This window comes from Colius striatus, chromosome 5 (assembly GCF_028858725.1).
Source record: "Colius striatus isolate bColStr4 chromosome 5, bColStr4.1.hap1, whole genome shotgun sequence".
Lineage (NCBI taxonomy): Eukaryota > Metazoa > Chordata > Aves > Coliiformes > Coliidae > Colius > Colius striatus.
Genome location: NC_084763.1, coordinates 23,238,576 through 23,259,574, shown reverse-complemented (window position 1 = coordinate 23,259,574; position 20,999 = coordinate 23,238,576). Strand labels below are relative to the sequence as shown.

The following is a 20,999-nucleotide window of genomic DNA, read 5'->3' as shown; positions in this document are numbered from 1 at the left end:
ATATTTCTTCTGCTAGCACAAAGAAAAATACATTAATTTTATATAACTGCTCTACAGGCTTCTATAAACTCCTTTTCCAGCTTTCTATACTAAATAGCAAACAATGACAAAGAAAAGGACAAACTCTAGGTGTATAATGATTAACAATTGTGAAAGAGAAAACAGTAGAAAAACTGTAAAAAATAAAGGAGTATGTTTTACATGGCAAAATTAATGGGAACAGGAAACATAAGTGCTCTCCTACATATACATAGAATCCCTTACAAAATATCATTTTAACATTATATTTAGCAGACTATGAGAATTTTATTTAGGAAGAGGTATACTTTTCAAATAGTAACACTCTTGTTTTTCTTTTTATTAAAGAGTCACTGTATAGCACTGGGTGCAAATGTAGGGTGTTTCTGGAATCTCAACATAGGTATCATAGTATTTTTTGTACCTTGTCAGATCCCAAAAATCACATTAAAAGCATAAGCTCAAAGTTTCAGTACTGAAAATATTAAAAACAAGCCCCTGTATTTAAGCCCTGTGCTTATAAAGTCAGTATCAACCCAATAATGCTTTTTATAGATGACAGAAACTGTTCTGATACCTCTATCAAATAGCATTTGCCCAACTGACCCGGTTTAAACTGCTTAACAACTTCTGGTAAATATTGACCTTTTAGAAATGGCATGTGAGCAAATGAAATAAGAAACTGTAAAAAAGGAAGTCACACATAAATGTGTACACTCACCTTGAAGAAAAGGATGTTTGGATTTTTTTTAAATCTTAATTAAAAATGTGTCACATTGGAAGTTAGTGCAGGGAAGGAAACTGCTTTCGAGAAACCTCTGGTCTTGTTGAGGTTATGTTGTATGTAGCAGCAGTGGAATTTATCACCACAAATTGTCACAGAATGCACCACTACCACAGGAGCTATGGGTGAACTGGATGTTAACAGGAATGGTCTTGCTATCCACACCACAAAAGCAACTAATAAACCCAACCTATTCTCAGCTCAAGAGTCCTTGGGAAAATTTACTGATTCAAAGCACATGATCAATCCCCAACAGTGATGGCGTCAAATGTGAAATTTTATTTGTATGCAACTGTGAAACAACCTGGCTCTTCTGCACCTCCATCTAGAGTGCCCCTTCATCAGCTTGTAAAGCTTCCCCAAAATTATATGCTCTCCTCAAGGCCAATAAACTGCTAGCATTGCCCAGCCAGCAACAGAGGGAGACATTAAGCGTCAGTGGTAGAAGCCTGAAGAGGCTAGGGGCAGCCCAAAGAGCAGAGAAGAAAGTAAGAGCAGCAACAAAATGTTAGTGATCCTTGAGGCTGCAGGCCTCATTATGACAGTTTCATTGGAAATCTAGACCAGCACACTTGAGATTAACAGACCTAAGAAATGCCAGACAAAGATTACATTGAGGAGAAGCTGAAAGAACAACAAAACCCACACCTGAAATTCAGTAATCTCCACCTTACAGCATTAAAAGGAAATCAGAGGAAAATCATTCAAATCTTCACAATTCCCTGCAGTACACCACAGCAGCAGATACCAAAGAAATAATGGTGCGTTGAAAAAGGAAGGTTACACTACTTCAGGAGAAAGAGTTTAACATGGGCTGTCATGCAAATTTAGGATGGGGCTAGTCCCACCGAAATACCTCTCCATGTTCACATAGATGGTAGCACCAAGGCTGTAGAGCACATAAATCCACAGCTGCTTCCCTCCCTGTCATGGTGACTTTCACATCCATTGCAAAATTTACTCTAAAAATGACGTGCTAATAAATAACCATGGAAGGCAAAGTCACAACAATTCCTCAGTGAATCAAAGACAAATCAGCAGTGCCCACCCCTGCAGACCATTTACACTTACAGATGGAAATACTGTTGTAATTACTTCTATTTCTGCCTATATCCTCTTACACCAATAGAGGTAAAAAATGTGCTTGAGTTAAACAACAAACACCCAACAATAACAAAGAAAGGAAACTTTTTTCAGTTCTCTGGGAAACTGGAAGAATCCAATGTCTGCTTCAGAGAAAGTGAGACTCAGAAAGTTGAATTCAATCAGTCTGGTGAGTTGTGCTACAACTGTGCCAAATGAATTGAATAAAGTCTCCTTTCAATAGTATTTGTTTGCTGAACCAATCAAGTTTTTTGACTGTTTCAGGCCACCTTAATCCAACGTAGGTCACTTAAACAGTGTGTAAAGCAAACATACACATCAACTAGTGTTGAAATGGACTGGATCAGACATTAGAGTTAAATATTCAGAAATCAAAATGTATGTAACTACCCACCTGTATTCACAAACATGTTCAAACAGCTGTATATCAGAAATAGCCTGTATATGCACACCAGTTTCAGGGGTTTATTTCTACTTCATTGTGCAAATTCTCACTTTTACAGCCCTGCAAACTGCCTTGTGCTGCAACTCTGTTTTGCTACATGGCTTTTATGCTCACAGTCCCTGTCCCTCACTGAATACTGCATGACTTTACAAATTATATGTGAGAGCCCTTCATAGAATGGAAGGGGTTGGAAGAGAGCTTTAGAGACCATCTAGCCCTTACCTGGAAGCATTATATGCAAATATGTGAATGAAGGAGGAGGGATGGAAACAGACACATAAGAAATTATTCTGGAATGTAATCTGTTACATTTTAATACATTACAAATTAGAGGGATATTCATTACTGGAAGGAATCTAAGAATATGCAATGTACTAGCATATTTAAAAGCTAACAAAGAGGAACATAAAGCAGTCACTGGCATTTTAAAACACTAAATTTATTTGAAAATCTTATTTTTACTGTAGATTACTCCTCTGCATGCCTTTTTGCAACAAATCTAAATGGGTAACATTACCAAGTAATATATTTATTTTGAAAAAAATCAGTGAAATTAGAAAGAAAAGCACAATTACTTTTGTACCAAATGTACAAATAAGTAAACTTTAAATTCAAAAAGTAATCAGGCCACTGTCTATGAATATTACCAGACGCTGGTTGAGATTCCAGGGATGGTAAGCTTGCCAATCTCTAAGTCACCACATTTAGCTTGGATGCTCATGACATGCTTTTAGCAAAAAATTGGTCAGTAAGGACCTTTCCTAGAAAATTATCTACTTTGCCTGTAATTCCCTCTTATCTGTGTAACGTTTGTTTGCTGTTATCGATGGTGAGTTCAAGAAAAAACCATATCACAATAGGAGGTAACTAGCTGTATACGGCAGCCATTTCTGAGAGTGCTAAAAGATAGAACAGCCATTGTTTTCAGCCATTTTCTCTCAGATTGTACTTGGACGAAAACTAATGCACAAATGCAAAGTTTTTGCTCATCCTCCACTCTGTAATTGAAGCATAATACTGTGTCCACAAATTCTTATTTGTGCAGTGGATCTGAAGCTGGCACAGTAGTTACTGTGTTTGTCACAAACAGCTTTGTGAATATGTTAGATAACCATAATACGAAGAATAAACCTACATTATTACTGGAATATAATCAGAACAAAGGCCTCGTGCTATCATACGCAGAAACAGATACCGAGAGAGCTGTTACCCCACAGAGCTGACAATGAAATATCTGAATATTTTTTTTTTGTACAGCAAACACACAGTCCTTCTGAAAGCACTACTACTGCTTATGAACAAATTTAAACAGACCAGAAAATAAATGTCCTCCTTTTTAAAGCAAGGGAAACTGAAAACATTTCTCTCCTCCCTCCTGAAAATGAAGTGGCCTGTGCAAGAGTAAATGGAAAATATATGCAGAAAGTTGAGAAGTGAAATAGGAGTGGCCAAGACAAAAAACGGTGCCAGAAAAACAAGATGATTTTTTCATCAATTGATAAGAGATGAAGACATACAGATAAAGATAAGAATCCTGTAAATCTTGCAGATTTATACTGATGGCTCCAGCGTTTGCTAATGAAACTACACTCAGAGAGGTGTGTACATGCACACTCACAAGGAACAATGCTGACTTGGCAATGCTTCTTCAGATTCACAAGACGGAATTTTTTCTGTCCCTGAGTCTTCCATACGAGCATTGCCAGAAGGAAGCTAATTACCCCTCAAAAAGAAAAACCCAATCCTACAGCTAATATGCATTCTTTCAGTGCCCAAAACATTTTAATTAATGATGTAATTTTTATTTCAGGGCATGGCAATATGGCTTTTCAAAAAAAAAAGATAATCTGCTTTTTTGATCTTTACTGCTGACATGAAATAAGAGAGCTGTACATTATATAAATCTTCAGTTTTGCTTAGCTTGAAACTGATAAAAAGAGAAAATGAAACCAACTGCATAAATCCTTCCAAATCAAAAGGCATTCCCCCTACCCTAATTTACATTCATTTCTGCACATCTTGTTTGAATTATCATCTGAAGTTTGTCTTGTTCCATCTCCAGAACAAGTCAAATAGCAGAGCATAAAGATATGGCTACATGAATAAAAACACATGACCTACTTGGTCACTGCAAACCTAAAAATAAGCTCAGACAGAAAAATGTTATCTGGCAATTGACATGTTACTTTGATCCCTTCCTTTCTGTATTCTGTCACATGCATTCAAGCCAGCAGCTACTGGAAGCATTGGCATGCACCTTCAACATGAGGAGAATCAATAGCATGAGGGAATAGCTGCACTTTTACAGAGAGGTGATACTCAACTCAAACAAGACAGTATCATGTTACAGAAAGTAAAAGCTACATTTTAAGACAAAGGGCAAGAACTGTGGTACTAGGCACTATAAAATGTAGCAAGTCTGAACAGGTGGCACAGCAAGAGTTTGTCAGATTCACTGGCTCTGATTTTCTTGTGCATAAAAATTCATCTCCAGCCAGATTTCTGAAAGTCTTTCTTGTCTCTTTTGCTTCTGAGCCATGACATGAGAATTAAGAAAGTGTACACTATACTGAAAAAAGCTACCAAAAAAATTTGCCTTTTCATTAAGTCAAATGAACTATTTTGAGATTAAAATTCAGATTTTAAAGATTTGTGTAGTACACCTCAATTAAACAAAATGTACCACCAGTAACACACCTTCAAAGTTGAAATCTCAGGCCTGAATTAGAAACACTAAGTCTGATCTGCTGCTTTTCAGGTGAATGCTGCAAGGAATACCTATTTTAGAGGAAGATGCTGTTTCAAAAGTGTTCCATTTTGCAAACATCTTCTGAAAAAGCATCCGTTAAGAAAGCAAGGAGAAACAAACTTACTTCTCTCCGTTTCATTCCACATTGTGCCTAAAAAGGCAGTCCAGTGACAGTATACAGAAATCAAGAAGCAAATAGGAGAAATGTCAAGAGGAGACAAGAGGATAAATGATGCCCTACTGCAAGCCAGTTGAAAGTCGTATTATTAAAACACTCTTAAGGGATCAGAGAGAAGAAAACTGAATGTTGGTCTTCCACATGTTACACAAAAAACTTAAGGCTCATGCTCTTAGGGAAAAAAAAGGAAGCAACAGAGTTTGCACTGCTGCTGAGAAAATGTTCTATAAACTTTTTTGTGGTACATCTAGTTGGGTATTGGGTATGACCTCTGAGAAGTCACAGTCTTTCATTAGCTTCATATTTTACTTCTGCTAACAGCTTACCCCTGGAAAACCAGTCATAGTCAAACTACAGGAAGAAGTGCCGTGTGTTGCAAAAGCTGTGAATGCTGCTAGGTAGGCTTTAGCTTTAACATGAATCACTAAAAGCATGTAATAACTAAATGCATAGACAGAATCAACTGTCACAGGAAACATACAGCAGAAGCTATCCTCAGTGATAAAGAATGGATATGAATGTAAGTGGCTGATGGCAAGACTGAACATCCTGTAGAGAAAGGACTGAGCAGGACACCTTAAAAACAAAAGTTAAGGCCAAAGAAATAAAGTATGCGGTTTCGATGCTCTGCTAAGCAGTCAAAGGGCACAGCCTCCAAATCCAAAGCATTCTTCTTATTACTGCATTAATAACACAGTGCACACTAAATATATCACTACAAGACCTATCGCTTTTAAAAATAACTTTCAAATGATCATTAAATCCTATAGTGCTTGCTGTTAATTTTATTCCTGGAAAAAATAGTAACAGCAGAATTAGTGAGCTGGACAAGACACACGTTCAGTTTGCAGTGGTTAGTATTTTACATGTCATTAATTCATTTTGCTCACAGAAATGACTGATTTTACTTCTAATGGTATTGAAAAAGGAAACAAAGCAGGAAAATTTCTTCTTGAGAAGTAAAAGACCACTGAAAGGAAAGGGAACTGAGGGGAGAAACCTGGAGCCTACAGTAATTTATAATGTTAACAGTGAGGGAAAAATCTTACTAGTTAAAAATAAAATCTGAATGAAGGAATAAAAATGTTAGGACTGCCTCAGAGACACACTAAAAGGACAACCTTAGACTATTTATGTAAGACTGCCATCCAGTTTTGATCACAGGCTTGGTTTGTGCTCCCAGTTATGTGTAAGAATGAACTTTACAGACATTCAACAGTCTCATTCAATAGGTTGTCCACAGGCAACACTGAAAATGTTCACCCTAGGGTGTTGTAACTACTTACAGGATTGATGCTTAAAACTTATTTTACTATATAACATTTCCTGTATGATGTCAATTATCAACAGAAAACCACTATTAAAAAAAACTCCCTAGGATGAATGTGCTTAAAAGTATTTTGGTAGCTTTTTAAAGATTTTAACATTACAACAGTGTTTACTTTCAACATTTCCTTGACATTGCTATTACAACATTTGCGGTAGACAACAACAACACTGTGATTACACCAGCTTAGTTTCAGCTGTAGGTGCCTGCTAGCCTCCCTCACCATAACAAACATTTTTTAATCAAAGCGATTTCTGCATCTAAGGAAAATATATTTTATAGAAACTGGATGAAGTGCTCACTTAATTCTTTTTTGGCATGTGCTTCCAATAATACAGGTTACTATTTCACTTACCACCTTCTGTTTTCAAGATTAAAGGAATTTACTCCAATAAATTATGCATTCTTCCTATTTCTGGTACTTACCATCTGAAAGTCGAATATACCTCCTTTAACCAATGGTAAAGGATTTTTCATTCATTATGTTTTGGAATCAAAGCCTTTTATTTTTAGCATTTTTTTAGTTTTATCATTTTAGTCAGAGGAAGCATTTGTATGCCTCTGTTGTCTTACTTGTTTTAGTAATAATGCTGGGATGTTTGTTTGTTTAAAAAAAATCCAAAAAGCAAACCAACAAACCATTCCCATAACAGCTGCTTTGATCACTAACAGGTAACCAGCAGTGTCCATATCAAACAAATGTTAAAAATACACAAATACTGAGAGTCTCTCTCCTTTATACTGCACAAGTCTAAAAGCCTTGACAGTATGCTGCAGCACCAACAGACACTTCACATTCCATGTCAATACAGCAAATAATAACACAGTAATACAGACTAACAGATTCAGAGTAATACCATAACACAGACTACAGACTCAGAGGCACAATAAGCACTATGCAGGTTCTAATAAACACCAAGCAAAATTCTTAGTCATATTAACAATCATCACTGCGCATCTCTGCATTTGAATGAAATACAAAATATGGAGGTGTACTGACCCACATACAAAGGAAATACCTCTATAAAGTACTTCAGGATCTTGGCCAAAGTGCTCATTTGCAACTCCCCTGGCAGATCACAGCCAGTATACTACTCATGTAGTAGCACCACTGAACTCCTTGCAGACAAACCACTCTGTATTTATACAACAGAAGCAGATGAAACTGCATCTGCTTCGGCAAGTAGTGTGTATTACTGGCTCCAATTTTTACTTCTAAGAAAGCAAACCAAAAGTTAGTAGGGAACAGTCATCAATTGCAACAGACTGCACAAAGACTATACTAAACTTCATCTGAGAAAAGGATTTGCATCAATTCAGTCGGTGCCTGGTGCAAGTGTTTGATGTAGTGATAATAAACCATTACGACCTACAATTTATATTTTGTCTACCAGGTTTAAAAGGAATGTTATCTGTCTACATCAGGATCACACACTATGGAAGCTGCATCTGTGTGTAGTTATTGAAAGCTGTAAAGGCAGTAAATCTCCAGCAGAGAAAAGAGACAGAGCCTTACAGATTCAGACATTCACAATCTGAAGGTTGTTTCAGAACACATACAATATTGCTGTATTCATAAGCCTGAGAAAATAAACAGGGTTAGAAGGGAAACGGAAGAAAGAGTATGTTTCAGGTTGGAAACAAAGAGTCCTCTACCCTTCTGTCTCCACTATCTGCTTTACTGCTTCTTTATCCTCCCAGCTATCAAACTCAGATTTATGTTTTGTTTTGTTTTAGCTTATAACGGCTATGATACAACAGGGCAATGGGCACAGCATAAAGCACACCCACTTAATCTTTCTACCACAACATATATTAAGTGTACATCTTATCACACAATTTTGACAGTCCCTGAGAATGAGAAGTCCCTATTTTCCCAGGCTCCATAAGAGCAATGTCCCACATATAATGTATTGAATATACAAACCTGCAGAGGAAGATTGTTTTAAGGTCTGGCATTCACAGCAGGAACTGAGCTAAGTTCAGTTCCACTTGGAAGCCATAAAAGCAAGGGTTTTAAAAAAGTGCAGCAGTATCTGGTGTTTGATATCTAACAGTATGCAACATGTTTATGACATGTATTAGGCTACAAAATCTGAGTTCATAGCCTGGGACAACAAAGCAGAACTGAGCTCTGGTGTATGTAGTGGGAAATAGACAGGCATGTCTTGCAGTGTAATGGATATTGCTGCTCCCTCAAGAGCTTCAGCTGCAAAGAGCAGGTGGTTCAATGCATGATATCAGCACTTCAAAAAAACTTGAAATATAATTAAAAGTGCAATTAAATGGCAGCTGGCTTAAACAAGAGTCAATTCAGATTAGGTTTTCAGTTCTGCAGAATTATTTCTCAGAATGGAACGGGTAAGAAAGTTTGAACAAAATATGTAGTGAATAACTAAAACTCAGTCACACAGAACTCAATGACAAAGGGTACTAAAATCATGACGTCTAAATGACATATTGCTTAAAAGTAGTCTGATTTCAAATGGATCAAGTCCCATGGCACTTTCTGTTGCCTTAAGAGAGCTTTTCCTTAACATATATTAAAAAAAAAAAAAAAGTTTGATACATTAAATGAGATCAGCAGAAATAAGTGTTAAAAAAGGTCATGGCTAATATCAAAATGGGTTTTAAAGGGTAGGACCGTCTCCAGGAAGAACAGGAGTTACTTGCCAAGTAGGAAATCACGTCAATACCAGCTATTCTTCGTCATCATAGTCTCAGCAGTGGTGAAAATTTGATGAATTTCATCAAGTGAACACCACTTCTTACATACCTCTAAGTGTTCTCCCCTGTCCCCTGGGGATTCTCTACAGCAAATATTATACAAGGCCAAACAGTGTATTCTGTGTCTGAAAAAGTTTCGTTTTGGCTTTGTTAGTTGGTTTGGGGGCTTTTTTTCATTTTTAACGTGAAGTTGAATTAGAAAGAAAAAATTTGCATTATGTATGACCTGAGAGTTTGAATCAACTCAAACTATCCTGAATTAAATTTTGGGTTAATCTTCCAGGCTTGTGAGTTTGTATCTCATCTTCTAGATAGCAAAGATTCAACAGGAAACTGGTGTCTCATGTATAAAAACCAGTAACCCCATGCAGAATATTTTCCCAGGAATGCATTTCCAAAATGCAACAAACTGGAACTTTCAACCAAGATACGCCTGAAGAAAAAAAGGTCACTATGATGTAAAAACTGGCAAAATAATTCCAGAAGAGGCATGTTGATTTATCTATAGCAGGGAAAAGGGGTTTAGATAAAGAATTACACTTCCTGTACAGCATACATTTAGGATTAGAAGTCAGCTTGCCAAACATACTGAAAAAGGAGCCACTGCCGCTGCACAAAACTTGCCATCTTTCCCTTCCATTAAGCATACTCTGTGAGTCAACTCTTCTTCCACACAAACAGCAATCTGACCTACCTCACAGTGAATTCTGTGATGTGCTTAGGTGAAAGGGAAAATAAGGAATGACTCTCAGGCTACTCTTTATCATAACACAGTCTGAAACACAAGCAGCCCTTCCATTCCTCTGTACTGGAGTACTCTGGAGGTTTCAGCCTGCCATCAGTCAATAACTGAAAAGCCAAGGCCCAATTATTTAGCTAAAAGCTTTAAAATTTGTTTTAATTTCTCAAATTTTTCAAGTTTTAGGTTATTTAGGGCTAGTAAGTGAGATTTTTAAAGATTCACACTGTGGTTGAAAACCTCCTGAAGTAGTGTAAAAAACTCTCTTACATATTGAACTATTTTCAGTTAGATTTCACTTTTGACTGGGGAAAAAAAAAATCTTACTCCTTGTGGAGTACAAGGAAGCAGAAAAATAAGCAAAGAGAAATTAGCTTGTTTTGCACAAGATTTAGCTTAAACATAAAATGCTAAAAACTGATCCCCTGAGTATCTGAGTGGTACAGCAGAAGGGCTGCTTGTGCCCTATGTAAAAATGATTAAAAATTTACTTACATCTTAACTCAACAGTCTTTCTAAAACAGGTGTTATCATAATAACAGAAACCAAACCAGAGTGCATACATAATCATACTATTTTGGCATATGCATATACACATATATTGTGCAAACAAACACCAGTTATACCTGAAAAAATAACCATGCTTACCTGTTAATGTAACTTAGAGCAACATAGGTTGGCTGCTGAAGTTCTTGTTTCTCTAATACACGTGGGTCCGTATCTGGAATAAAAAATATATACCCTAAATTGAGTTTTCTACATTTACATTGAAACATATGGGACTAGATACTGCATAGTAATGTAAGTGAAGACTAGAGATATGACACAGCTGAACCCAGTTTATCCATATAGAGTACATGTAGCACAGCACAATCATTCATAAACACAGTATGGCGTTACTTTACATTAGAATTTGAAATATCAACAGTGATGTAATTTCTAACTGTCACACAAGCTTTCACAATCCTCCTCATAAATATTAGTTTTCACTGCTTTCCGTGATTTACAGTGTTATAAGGATCAAGCTTTCTTTTTTCCTGATGCAGCTGTTTCTAAAAATGGCTGACACATTTTGAGATGTTTCAAGGGTGGTTAGATATCTTCAGCTGGGACTTGCTACTTTCCTTCTGCATCTCTAAATTTTGCTTTCTCTCTTTTTCTACAGCTTATTTTCTGAAGCTCTCAATCAGAAAAGTAATAAAAAATGCACTTGGAGCGAAGTTCTTGCCAAGCAGAGCACTGCCCACCAAAAGCCCTGAAGCAAATACAATCCAATTCCCTCGAATGCTAACTTTCAGACTCAAATGAAAGAATATGTTTCCAATCACTGTTTTCATTGTCCTCTTCAGTTAAGTTTCACTTTTATCTAACAAAGAAGTAGTCTTGGTTTAAACTTCTGAAACCAAAACCAAGGGAGTATGCCCATAGCTTATGTAGTTTTCTTAAACAACAACAAAAAAAAACCAAAAAAGGATTTAGAGGTTTCAAATACAGTCTTGCCCTGCATTGTAGAAATTCACCTTGAGGAGCTGCACATAAACAAACTTCAAAAGTTCCCAGTGGAAAATGTGCATCATGCCTGTACAGATGACTACAGTCACTAACAGCAGCTTTTATGCATTACTGTAAAAGCTATCCTGGGTGCAACTTCTGCATTTTAACTATATAGACTACAAACTGCTTTTACTAAACGGCTCCCCATAGCACTGCTGCTATCTATCTTTATTTCAGTGAAGCATCTACTTTGTTGTTATGGGTGGGGAGGAAAGAGACAGAGGAACTCCAAGCAAAACCCGTATTTTAGATTGTTCTTTCTTCATCCTACAATTTTAAGCACTGTTAATCTTAAGAAGCTCATTATTCTGATACCAGTATACCAGCCACAATAGTTTGCCCTGATCAGTTGCTTCAGTGTGTTTTGTTTTCTTTTTGAAATATGATACAACTGTTTTAACATCCATCTCTACTGCCCTGCCTTAAGGAGGATTTTTAACTGAACTGAATAGTGACAGCGCTTGAGGAAAGTACATTTGTCATACCACTGCCCCAAGAAGATAATACATTTACTTACTGAGCAGGGAATCCCCTGCCCCACCCCCTCAAAGCTCAGACTGATCCTAATCTTTCTTCCTACATTTGCTCTTGCAAAGCTCAGGCTCCGGGATTTGCTAATGTGCCTTTATAGATATGTTCCTAAAGAGATAAACACCTTTAAGGAAGTTTAGAGAAGAGGGATAAAAGCACAAGTGCCAATCCAACCAGCAACCCCAAGCCTGTTATCCTTAAAAGAAGCAGATCTTACGGGTGCCTGGGGAAATTCTGCAGTAATTACCAGCATGATACCCTCTGTGTTAAGCTAACCAAAGACAGGGAAGCATCAGTTATCTTCTGTGTTATCTTTATAATTCACTTCTCTGAGGAAGTTAAGTTCAGGCAACACACACAGACCTTTTATTCGCCTTTGTTTCCACAAAACCCACAGTCACTTAGCAGGCCAAGCATACAACTGTCATGGTGAGCTCTGTTAGATTTATACTTCAGTGGTGCATGGCCTGCCACGAAACTGTCTCGATCCAGAACGTCTGCAGAGCATTAATCCCAGACAGGACTATCTGAGAACTGCCTCAACCCAAGTTCAGGCATCTGTGGTTAAATGACTACATCTTTGCTAATCCAGTTCTTAAATGGGATTAACCTCCATCAATAAACCACAGTTTCTGTGACAGAAGGAGACAAAATTGGGGCTGTTTTACATCAGAGTGCTGCACATATCTCTGGGAGAGGACAAGGGAAAGTTCTAATAGAGAGTCCATCACCCTTCTGCTGCTTGACAGTGGCTCACTGTAACCCCAGTTGAAAATGAAAAAAAAGCCTCATAACTTTTGTAGGAGTGTGTTATCAAAGCACAGAAATTTGCCTGCTGGCACCTCAGTAAAGCACAGCTCCATCTCTCTGTAGGTGCTGCCCCTGACATATCAGGAACACACTACACACACTTTCCATTCAGTGTTTCTATCCCTTCCTCCATGTATCACGCTTCACATGTATTTAAAGTCAATTGTGTTGCATATCCCAATTCCATTAAAAAAAACCAACAACCCAGGAAGAGGTAAGAAAATCTTGCACAAATTTAACACTCAAAATGCTTGACACATTTTTATTCCTCTTGCAACCAGCTGCTGGGTTGCCCATCATGAGAATGTTGCATTCACTTCTGCACTGTAGCAGGAACGATACGTAACACTGTCGGATATTATTTCTCTTCCCCAGCTATAATAACAGAAAATAAATAGAAAGCACAGGGATTTGTATTGGGGCCACCACATGGCCCCTCAGAGAAGAGCAGAAAAGAGCAGAGACCAGGCCAGCTGTGCCATGCAGCCCCAGCACAGCCCTTTGCCAGATGAGGGGACACAAAGGCAGCACCGTCAGCCTCATTGTATCCACCTGAAACCTGCACAGCCTTGCTAGCCAGGGCTCACATACACTTTGCTCACCACTGCCAACTTTTGTCTCACTGTCTTAAAATGCCACTATTCCATTCTTTCCCATCTCCATTCCCTCATTCTGAGCCAGTGCCGTGCCTTTCCTTTCTCCTGACCCTTCCTAACCCCAATTCTTGCTATTCCTCTTGCCTCCTATTGCTCTTTCCTTCTCCTGCTGTCACACTGCTCAATCCTCTCCCCTCAAAATATCTTGACACACGAACAAGCTAAAAATCACATAGGGGCATCCATAACCACCTGTTGTTCACTCTTCTATCACAGTACATACAATACATCTACAATTCTTTCCCTGTACTGTCCTCTTCCCCATGACCTCTGATTCCTCCCACCCATTATTGTAAGTTACTACCAATTTAGACAGTCTCAACTTACTTTCTTGACATTAGTTAGCACACTTTTGAGCACAGGGTGAATAGACATTATTGTTAATGACTACAGAAAGACTGCAACCTGCTCAGGTTTCCCTTTAAAAAAAAAAAAGAGACAATAATTCACTTTTCTTTAAAAAAGACAGCAAACACAGCTACAATAAGATTAAGTAGCAGTATTCCCTGATGCTGAACCTTCAAGCCTGGAATACCGATGCTCTGTTTCTCTCACACCTAAGTACATTCACACATCACCGTTTTTCTAGCACAACACATGCTGTCCAAAGCTACAGTCCTCAAACATGTGTTAGCCCACTATCCAGGATTTTATCAGCTAACACTCTCAACTATCTGACTTGGGGGTGACATGCAGGGGAGGAAAAAATGTGTTGTCAATCTTACAAAATAGCCCTGTATAACGTTAAATGCTTAGTTTACATTTCTTTAAACATGCATAGGCTGGTCAGCCAAAAGTAGCGTAGATAGTTTCCAAGCAGACACCTATAATGGATTAAACACTCACAGATGATCATTTTTTTTTGCTTGAAAAGTATTTAAGCAGTACAACCCAGGAGTGATGTGAGTTGCTTTTCTTATGAGAAAAATCTCCAGACAGTGCTCACAGAGAACAACTGATTTTGAAGGGACCGGTTCATTAGCATTACTTTAGTTACTCTTATTTCTTGAATTAACATTGGCTATTGAAGACTTGCTACTTCATTAGTTTTGCTGTAACACTTTAAATCTGGCAGGACAAATTGCCACCTCACTGTACACGAGCTGCCTTCATTAGGTGTCTCTTAAGTATTATGTTCTACTGATTTCATTCCACAGTAGGAAAAAGAAAAGCACTATGTACTTCTGTAACGCTGAAAGGCTTTTTAGCCATGCACTCTTATTTTACTATAGTGTTAGATCTTAAAAACCTTGGCTTTTTAAATTTTTTTTTCCCTAATGAAATGTTATTAAAAGAAAATAATATTTCATATAAACTACCCCAGGGTTTTGTTCTGGGTCCCATCACCTCACTATTGAAAGACTGAAGTGTGAGTGCTAATATCCATGAAAGGTTACTCAGCTAATCACCTGTAGGATTAGACATCTCCAGTTTCTCACATCCACAACCTGTTTCATCCTGGGCTACCAGACAAGTAGTACGAGTGTTTAATTAAGGCTAAGACCATAAATTGCACTGCACCATCTTTGAACTATTCAGACAAAGCCAGGCATTTTCTGTGGAGCATGTTTTAACAAAATGAATCCCTGGCTACCAGAACAAGCTACAGATAGTAGATCACCTTCCTCTATGCAGAATAACTTGCAGCCTAAAATCACTGCAAAATCCTAGCCCAGTGAAGTATTTTAAAGAGCAAATAACAGGAAAGGCCTACATTTCCTATGTAAATACAGTCTTCATCAATTATATAACTTCATTCTACATGAGTATTTCTGCACAAAAATACATGCCAATCCTTTGTTATTATATAGTGGAGTAGTAAGGTTTGCCCTACAAGATACAATGAAGTTATCGTAAGCAACTTCACATGAGAAATTTACTTTCATAAAGCCCCTGTATTGAAATCACCGTGGAAATATCACTCTGCAGCTTATAAAGGGCACACAGAAAGAGAGCTAACAAATTTCAGTGGCATTATGAAGTGACTGGAATATCAAAATATTTTGATAGCTGTAATAAACAGATTTCACTGATCTTGTCAATATTATGGGGGAGTGGTGCCAGTGGGTCAATATCTTAAAAAGACTTAGGTTTGAAGAACATGTCTTCTATCAGCCTTGCCATTACTTAAGCCAAATAGTTGCAACAAAAGCAAAACCACAAAACTCCTCTTGCCAACCCAAGGGTGTTATTTCTGTTTCTGTTTAATCTCAAAAAGAGCAACAAAATGCCTCAGATGTTACGAAAATAACAGTCCTGCAAAGGATTTAAAAAGCTCCAAAACTCATATTTACCAGGACCAAGGACTGATGAATCTCCCAAGGCACTGGGAGATGTTTATGATAATCTCACCTTTTTGCACTGAGGTGAGCTGCTAACACCGAGGGCCCTGAGACTGACAGCTGGCTGGGTCAGAACATCTGCACACACGTCCCACTCGCCCACCACCACGCTCGCAGAGCTCCTGTCTTGTATTTCCTTTGGCCTTGAGACTGGCTGATATAAGTCAGCTCAGTGAGTTAATTAAAACCTATACTTCCCCTGAAACTAGTTCGCTTCACTAATGATGCCAAGGTAAACATTTCTGTTGGCTTCCTCAAAAGTCCACAATTGTTCTTACATGGATGTAGCTTAAAAAGCCAGAAACAGATAAATTCAACATTATTGGAAACTGTTCCCCATCCAAAACCTCCATTACAAGGAAGTCATTATGAATGTCACAGTTTCAATTCCAAATGCTGTGTTATTCAGGTCTTCTTGTGAATTTAAATAATAAAATCTTGGACAAGTATGATTTCATAGATATTAACCCAGTCCCCTAATTATCTGATACTCTATGCTTCAGAGACAGAACACTGGAGGATAAATACTACGATTCTCTAGGAGTTTTAAACCTACAACATCTAATACTTCTGTATAAAGTTAAGTTCTTTCCAAGGTCAGGATGTTAAATGCCACAGAAGTAAATGTATCAAAATATGAGACAGATTCAATAGCAAAATCTTCCACATTTCCAGATTAAGCTCTCATTAAACAAATGATGAGGAAAGCTACATTCAGGCAAGTACAAACATGAAGGCACTATTTCAACTTTCACAGGTTCAGTGAACACTAGAGGCTTCAGGATATTCTTATTACAACATTCTCCGTTAGGCCTATCCCACAGATGCAAAAATTTCTCAGTAGTAAATTGTTTATTTCTCCCATCCAAAAAAAAAAAAAAAGCCTCCAAAGTCCCTGAAAAACACAGGTCACATAAATACTACAAGGTCGCGAAATTGCAGTCTTTTTGGCCTGCTGTGAGACAGCTCCATGGGCTGACAGTGCTCTACTGGCACTTAGCTGCTGCTCAACTCAGGCCCACATGCTTTCCACAGCAACTGATAGATTGCAATTGCTGCATTACTCCAGAAGGATAATGGAGTACAAAACCAAGGTAAAGCATAATAGGTCACAGACCAAAGTTTAAACTACTGTGGACTTTTCCTAAACCCTGCAAGCACAAAAAAGATAGTGCTAATCTTGACAACTTCAAATTACTTACTATGCACATAGGCAAGTGGTTAGCAAAAAGAAATATCAAACGGAAGGTTTATTCAAATGGAGGCTGCCTCAGGAAAAAAGGCAACAAGTATATATATGGGGCATGTACACACAGGCAGCTGAAGGCACGGAAAGCAGCATCTGCTCATTAAACACCCTGGCTCAGCACACACTAGCCTCTTCCCACAGGTGCCCCCCTTCAAGGAAGGGAGGCGATTTCATGGAAGCTCCTGATGAACATGGGAGTTTGTAAAAACTGCCTGGACATAGGTAACACATCCTGATCTCAGGGACACCACTCCAGTGTTTCACCCTCGCTGTTATGACTGCAGAACCTGTAAGACGCAGTCAGGGGACATCACTGCAAGATGGACTGTATTAAAAAAAAGGGGGTCACTAAGTCCAAAAGCAGACAGATGAAAATTAAAGCACAAAAACCTTCAGAGCACCACTACAGACCAAAGCATCCATTCACCGTTGCAGACCAGCACATGTGAAACTCCATATTATAATGCAAAGTCTGTAAGACATAAGAACTCAGAACTTCATCGTATGAAAAAGTCATATCTTGCTGGATGATAAGGTAATATATACAGTATTTCCGATAACCTACATAAAAACTGTAGGTCTGTGCTTCAGTCTTAGAGCAAACACAGGAGTAGAATTTTTTTATATAACAGTATTACTAAGCAATCCTGTTTCATCCTTGGAATCTGCCACTATTTAATTCAGACAGAATTCTTAGATATAACAGCCATCCCTTACCTTCCATTGCCCAGCCAAACAGGGTCCCGATTGCAGCTTCACATGTGTTAATTTAATGCATAATTACAAAAAGGATTTCATGATAAAATGGTAGCTCAGCAACACAACTGAGTAGATAATTTGACATTTTTAGGTTTTAATTTAAAATCAAATAGCCAAATAAATGTAAACATGAGAATTTGCAAATCTTTTGAAAAGTATCTTTCATTAAAAAAATAACTGTGGTATAACCATATGTAAGAAAAAGATATTTCAGGTATCTTTCAGATATCAGACAACAGAAAGGAGAAAGAATTTGTGGAGTCCAGACATGGATCCTGAATATTTAAAATGATCTAATTTCTGCAATTAAGTTAATTATTGCACACTAGTAAGTGACCACAGTGCTCTTCGGTTGCTGAAAGCAACCTTTGGATCTGTCATGCTGTCTTCAAACAGGCAATTAAAGTGAAAAATGAGAGTATGTCTAACTTTCCAGAGCCATATATTATATATAAATAACACAACATACAAATAAGAACAGGACAGAAGTTCTCAGCCTAAACACTTGATCAATTTAGCCATGCCTTCATCTGTTTATTTGAAAATGTATTACTTTGCTACTCCTGTGGTCTTTATTACAGACAAACTACTGTCTCAAAAAGAGTTTTCTGTTGCTAGAAATTAAAAGAACTTTCCATTCCTCTGTCTGCAAAATAATTTGCATTAACTAAGGTTGGATAGTGCCAAACATGCCAGGATAACCACAAGGTAGTGGACAGATCCAAGCTACTGATCTGTTCCTTTGTTCCTCAGTGAAGCAATCTGGTTGAAGCAATCTGGTTGACCAGAACTTGCCTGAAGTTGCCCTAAGAGTTGTTTTCTTGCATTACATCAGTTTATAGTACTGTAAACTAAGTACAGAATTTGTGAAATTATTTAAACAGTAAGAAAAAAAAAATCAGCATCATATACTGTATGGACTCTCAGTGGGAAGCTTGAAGGTCACATGCAGTCCATGAGAAACAACATCACAGCTCCCTTTCCATCATTACAAGGTGCATGAGCTCCTTGTGGACCATCTGGCATTCCTGTTGCTTTCTCGAACCCCCTCGCTCCAGCAGATGAGCACAGAAATCCAAGCTGTGCACTTTCCTGGTTCCATTAAAAGTGGTACAGATCAGAGAGAGACCCCAGTCTGAGTGGGCCTCCTCGGACCTCTGGCACAGGTAAGCAACAGGCTACAACCTACAGCCTGCAGTTTCCTCTGGTAGAAGGTATGGCACTCTATCAACCAGTTTTTAAGTAATCTCCCGTACAGCCCTCTCCTGCAAAAACCCAGTCAAAACTCCAGCAGCAACTACAGAGCAGGGAGCTGTGTAGGACAGTATAACTGTAATTCATTAAGAGAATATTACTGTGCACTGTGATTGCAGACATTCTCATAATAGTCTCAGTAGCTCATGCCTCAGAATATAAAAAGCAATGCTGTAAATCAGATACTTAATTCCTATTCAAATGGAACATAATTGCTGGTAACTAGCTGCAGAGCTACAAATGTCACAAGGCATCTTGTGATCTTTCAGATGTAGTGAACTGCAAGCACACTTCATGTGCAGTGATGCTTTTCCACTTATGTTAATTAGTTTTAATTTGAAACATCAAATTATTGTTGAAATCAAATGCAATAATTAATGGTTACTTTTAATAGGTAAAATACTCATTAATCAAATCAACGGGAGATCAGCAGAGTGCTGAAAGGTCCCTCAGAGAAGGAAAAAACAAAGTCTTCTGCTACTTTATTTTACTTCTAAAATTGTAAGATGCATTTAATTTTTAATCATTTTAAATGTTAACATCTTGCTTGCAACTTCCAAGAGCAAATATACTTAATGAAGCTTGAAATAGAAAAAAATTAGAATGCCATTTTAATGAAATTTCCCAACATTCAAGTTGAACAATCTCATGAGGTGCCACTGAAGAGCACTAAGATAAAAGGCCCGTTCACACTTAACACCCAAGCACACAGAACGTAACACATATTAATCTCTAAAATGATCCCATTTGAATAACGAAATTAGTATTTTTATTCCTCACCATACTATGACGTTTCTTGTGGTTTCATGTTTTGATGTCTGAGAGTTTTAAAAAACTGTGTGGAAAGACACTCACCTGCAATTCAGCCAAATTGAGGAAAGTGCCCAAAATTAATCAAAATTAAAAGTCCAACATGTAGGGATATTATTCTATACTGAAACAATGACAGAATTACCTTAATTGCATGCAGCACTGTCCCCAAACATACACACCAACACGATGGTCTTTTTAATCACTTTTGTAGACCCCAACTACACTCACTGTCCTCTGTGTGAGTGGCACACTTATGTCGGTAACAGCCATCTAACGGGGGGGGGGGGAGGATACAGCAAAAGCATGTTGAAACAAGTTCTCATGTTGACATAGTTGTGTCACCTGCCTAGATATGACACAGAAGGCCCATAAAAGCAGTCTGCTTGCATAGCTGTGACCCTCCCAGAGGACAGCTGCAACGAGCATGCCTTTTGGGGAAAGCCTTTTTCATTCCGTGTGCTGACAGACTGGAGAGAAAAAGGAAAAGGGCTGAAGTGTGCTTTCCAATGTAGACCCAGCCCTGCATGTAGAGTTTCCAGGTGTTCAGTCAAAACCCCTCCACTTCCAAAATTCACATATTTTTCCGCTCTCTAGGTTGTACACATCATTACCCATTTTATTTGGAAGCTGATAAAACAAAAACAAAACAAAAAAAAAGAAAAGAAAAAAAAAAGAAAGAGGAGCATTCACCTTGCATTCAGCATTTTGCTAAAATTATAAGGGAATAATCTTTGGAGTTGGTAGTGGACTGATTAAGGATGGAGTTTAGCTAGTTTCTATGATAACTTAGACCTGGCTCAGGTAAATCTACTCGGAGGTTTGGCCTTTTTTGGGCAAAACGTGGTAACTAGTAGTAGAAGAGAAATCTTTACTTAAACCACATAATCTGTGCTTTTTCGAATCATGTACATGATTAAATCCATTTTCTAGGATAAACAGTTTTACAGAAAGCAGTTTTTT

General features: G+C 37.9%; 1 protein-coding gene across 2 annotated transcripts in view; it reads right to left on the bottom strand.

The window, feature by feature from the left end:
- The window catches only part of JAZF1 (JAZF zinc finger 1), a 197,039-nt gene that overhangs the window by 77,768 nt on the left and 98,272 nt on the right, over positions 1–20,999 (bottom strand). For both annotated transcript variants that reach the window (XR_009818760.1, XM_061996528.1), the window contains exon 2: positions 10,720–10,792. Coding sequence is in view for 1 of the 2 variants with exons in the window: in XM_061996528.1 (XP_061852512.1) it covers positions 10,720–10,792 (73 nt within the window). In the remaining variant the exon portion in view is untranslated. The remainder of the gene's footprint in view (positions 1–10,719; positions 10,793–20,999) is intronic.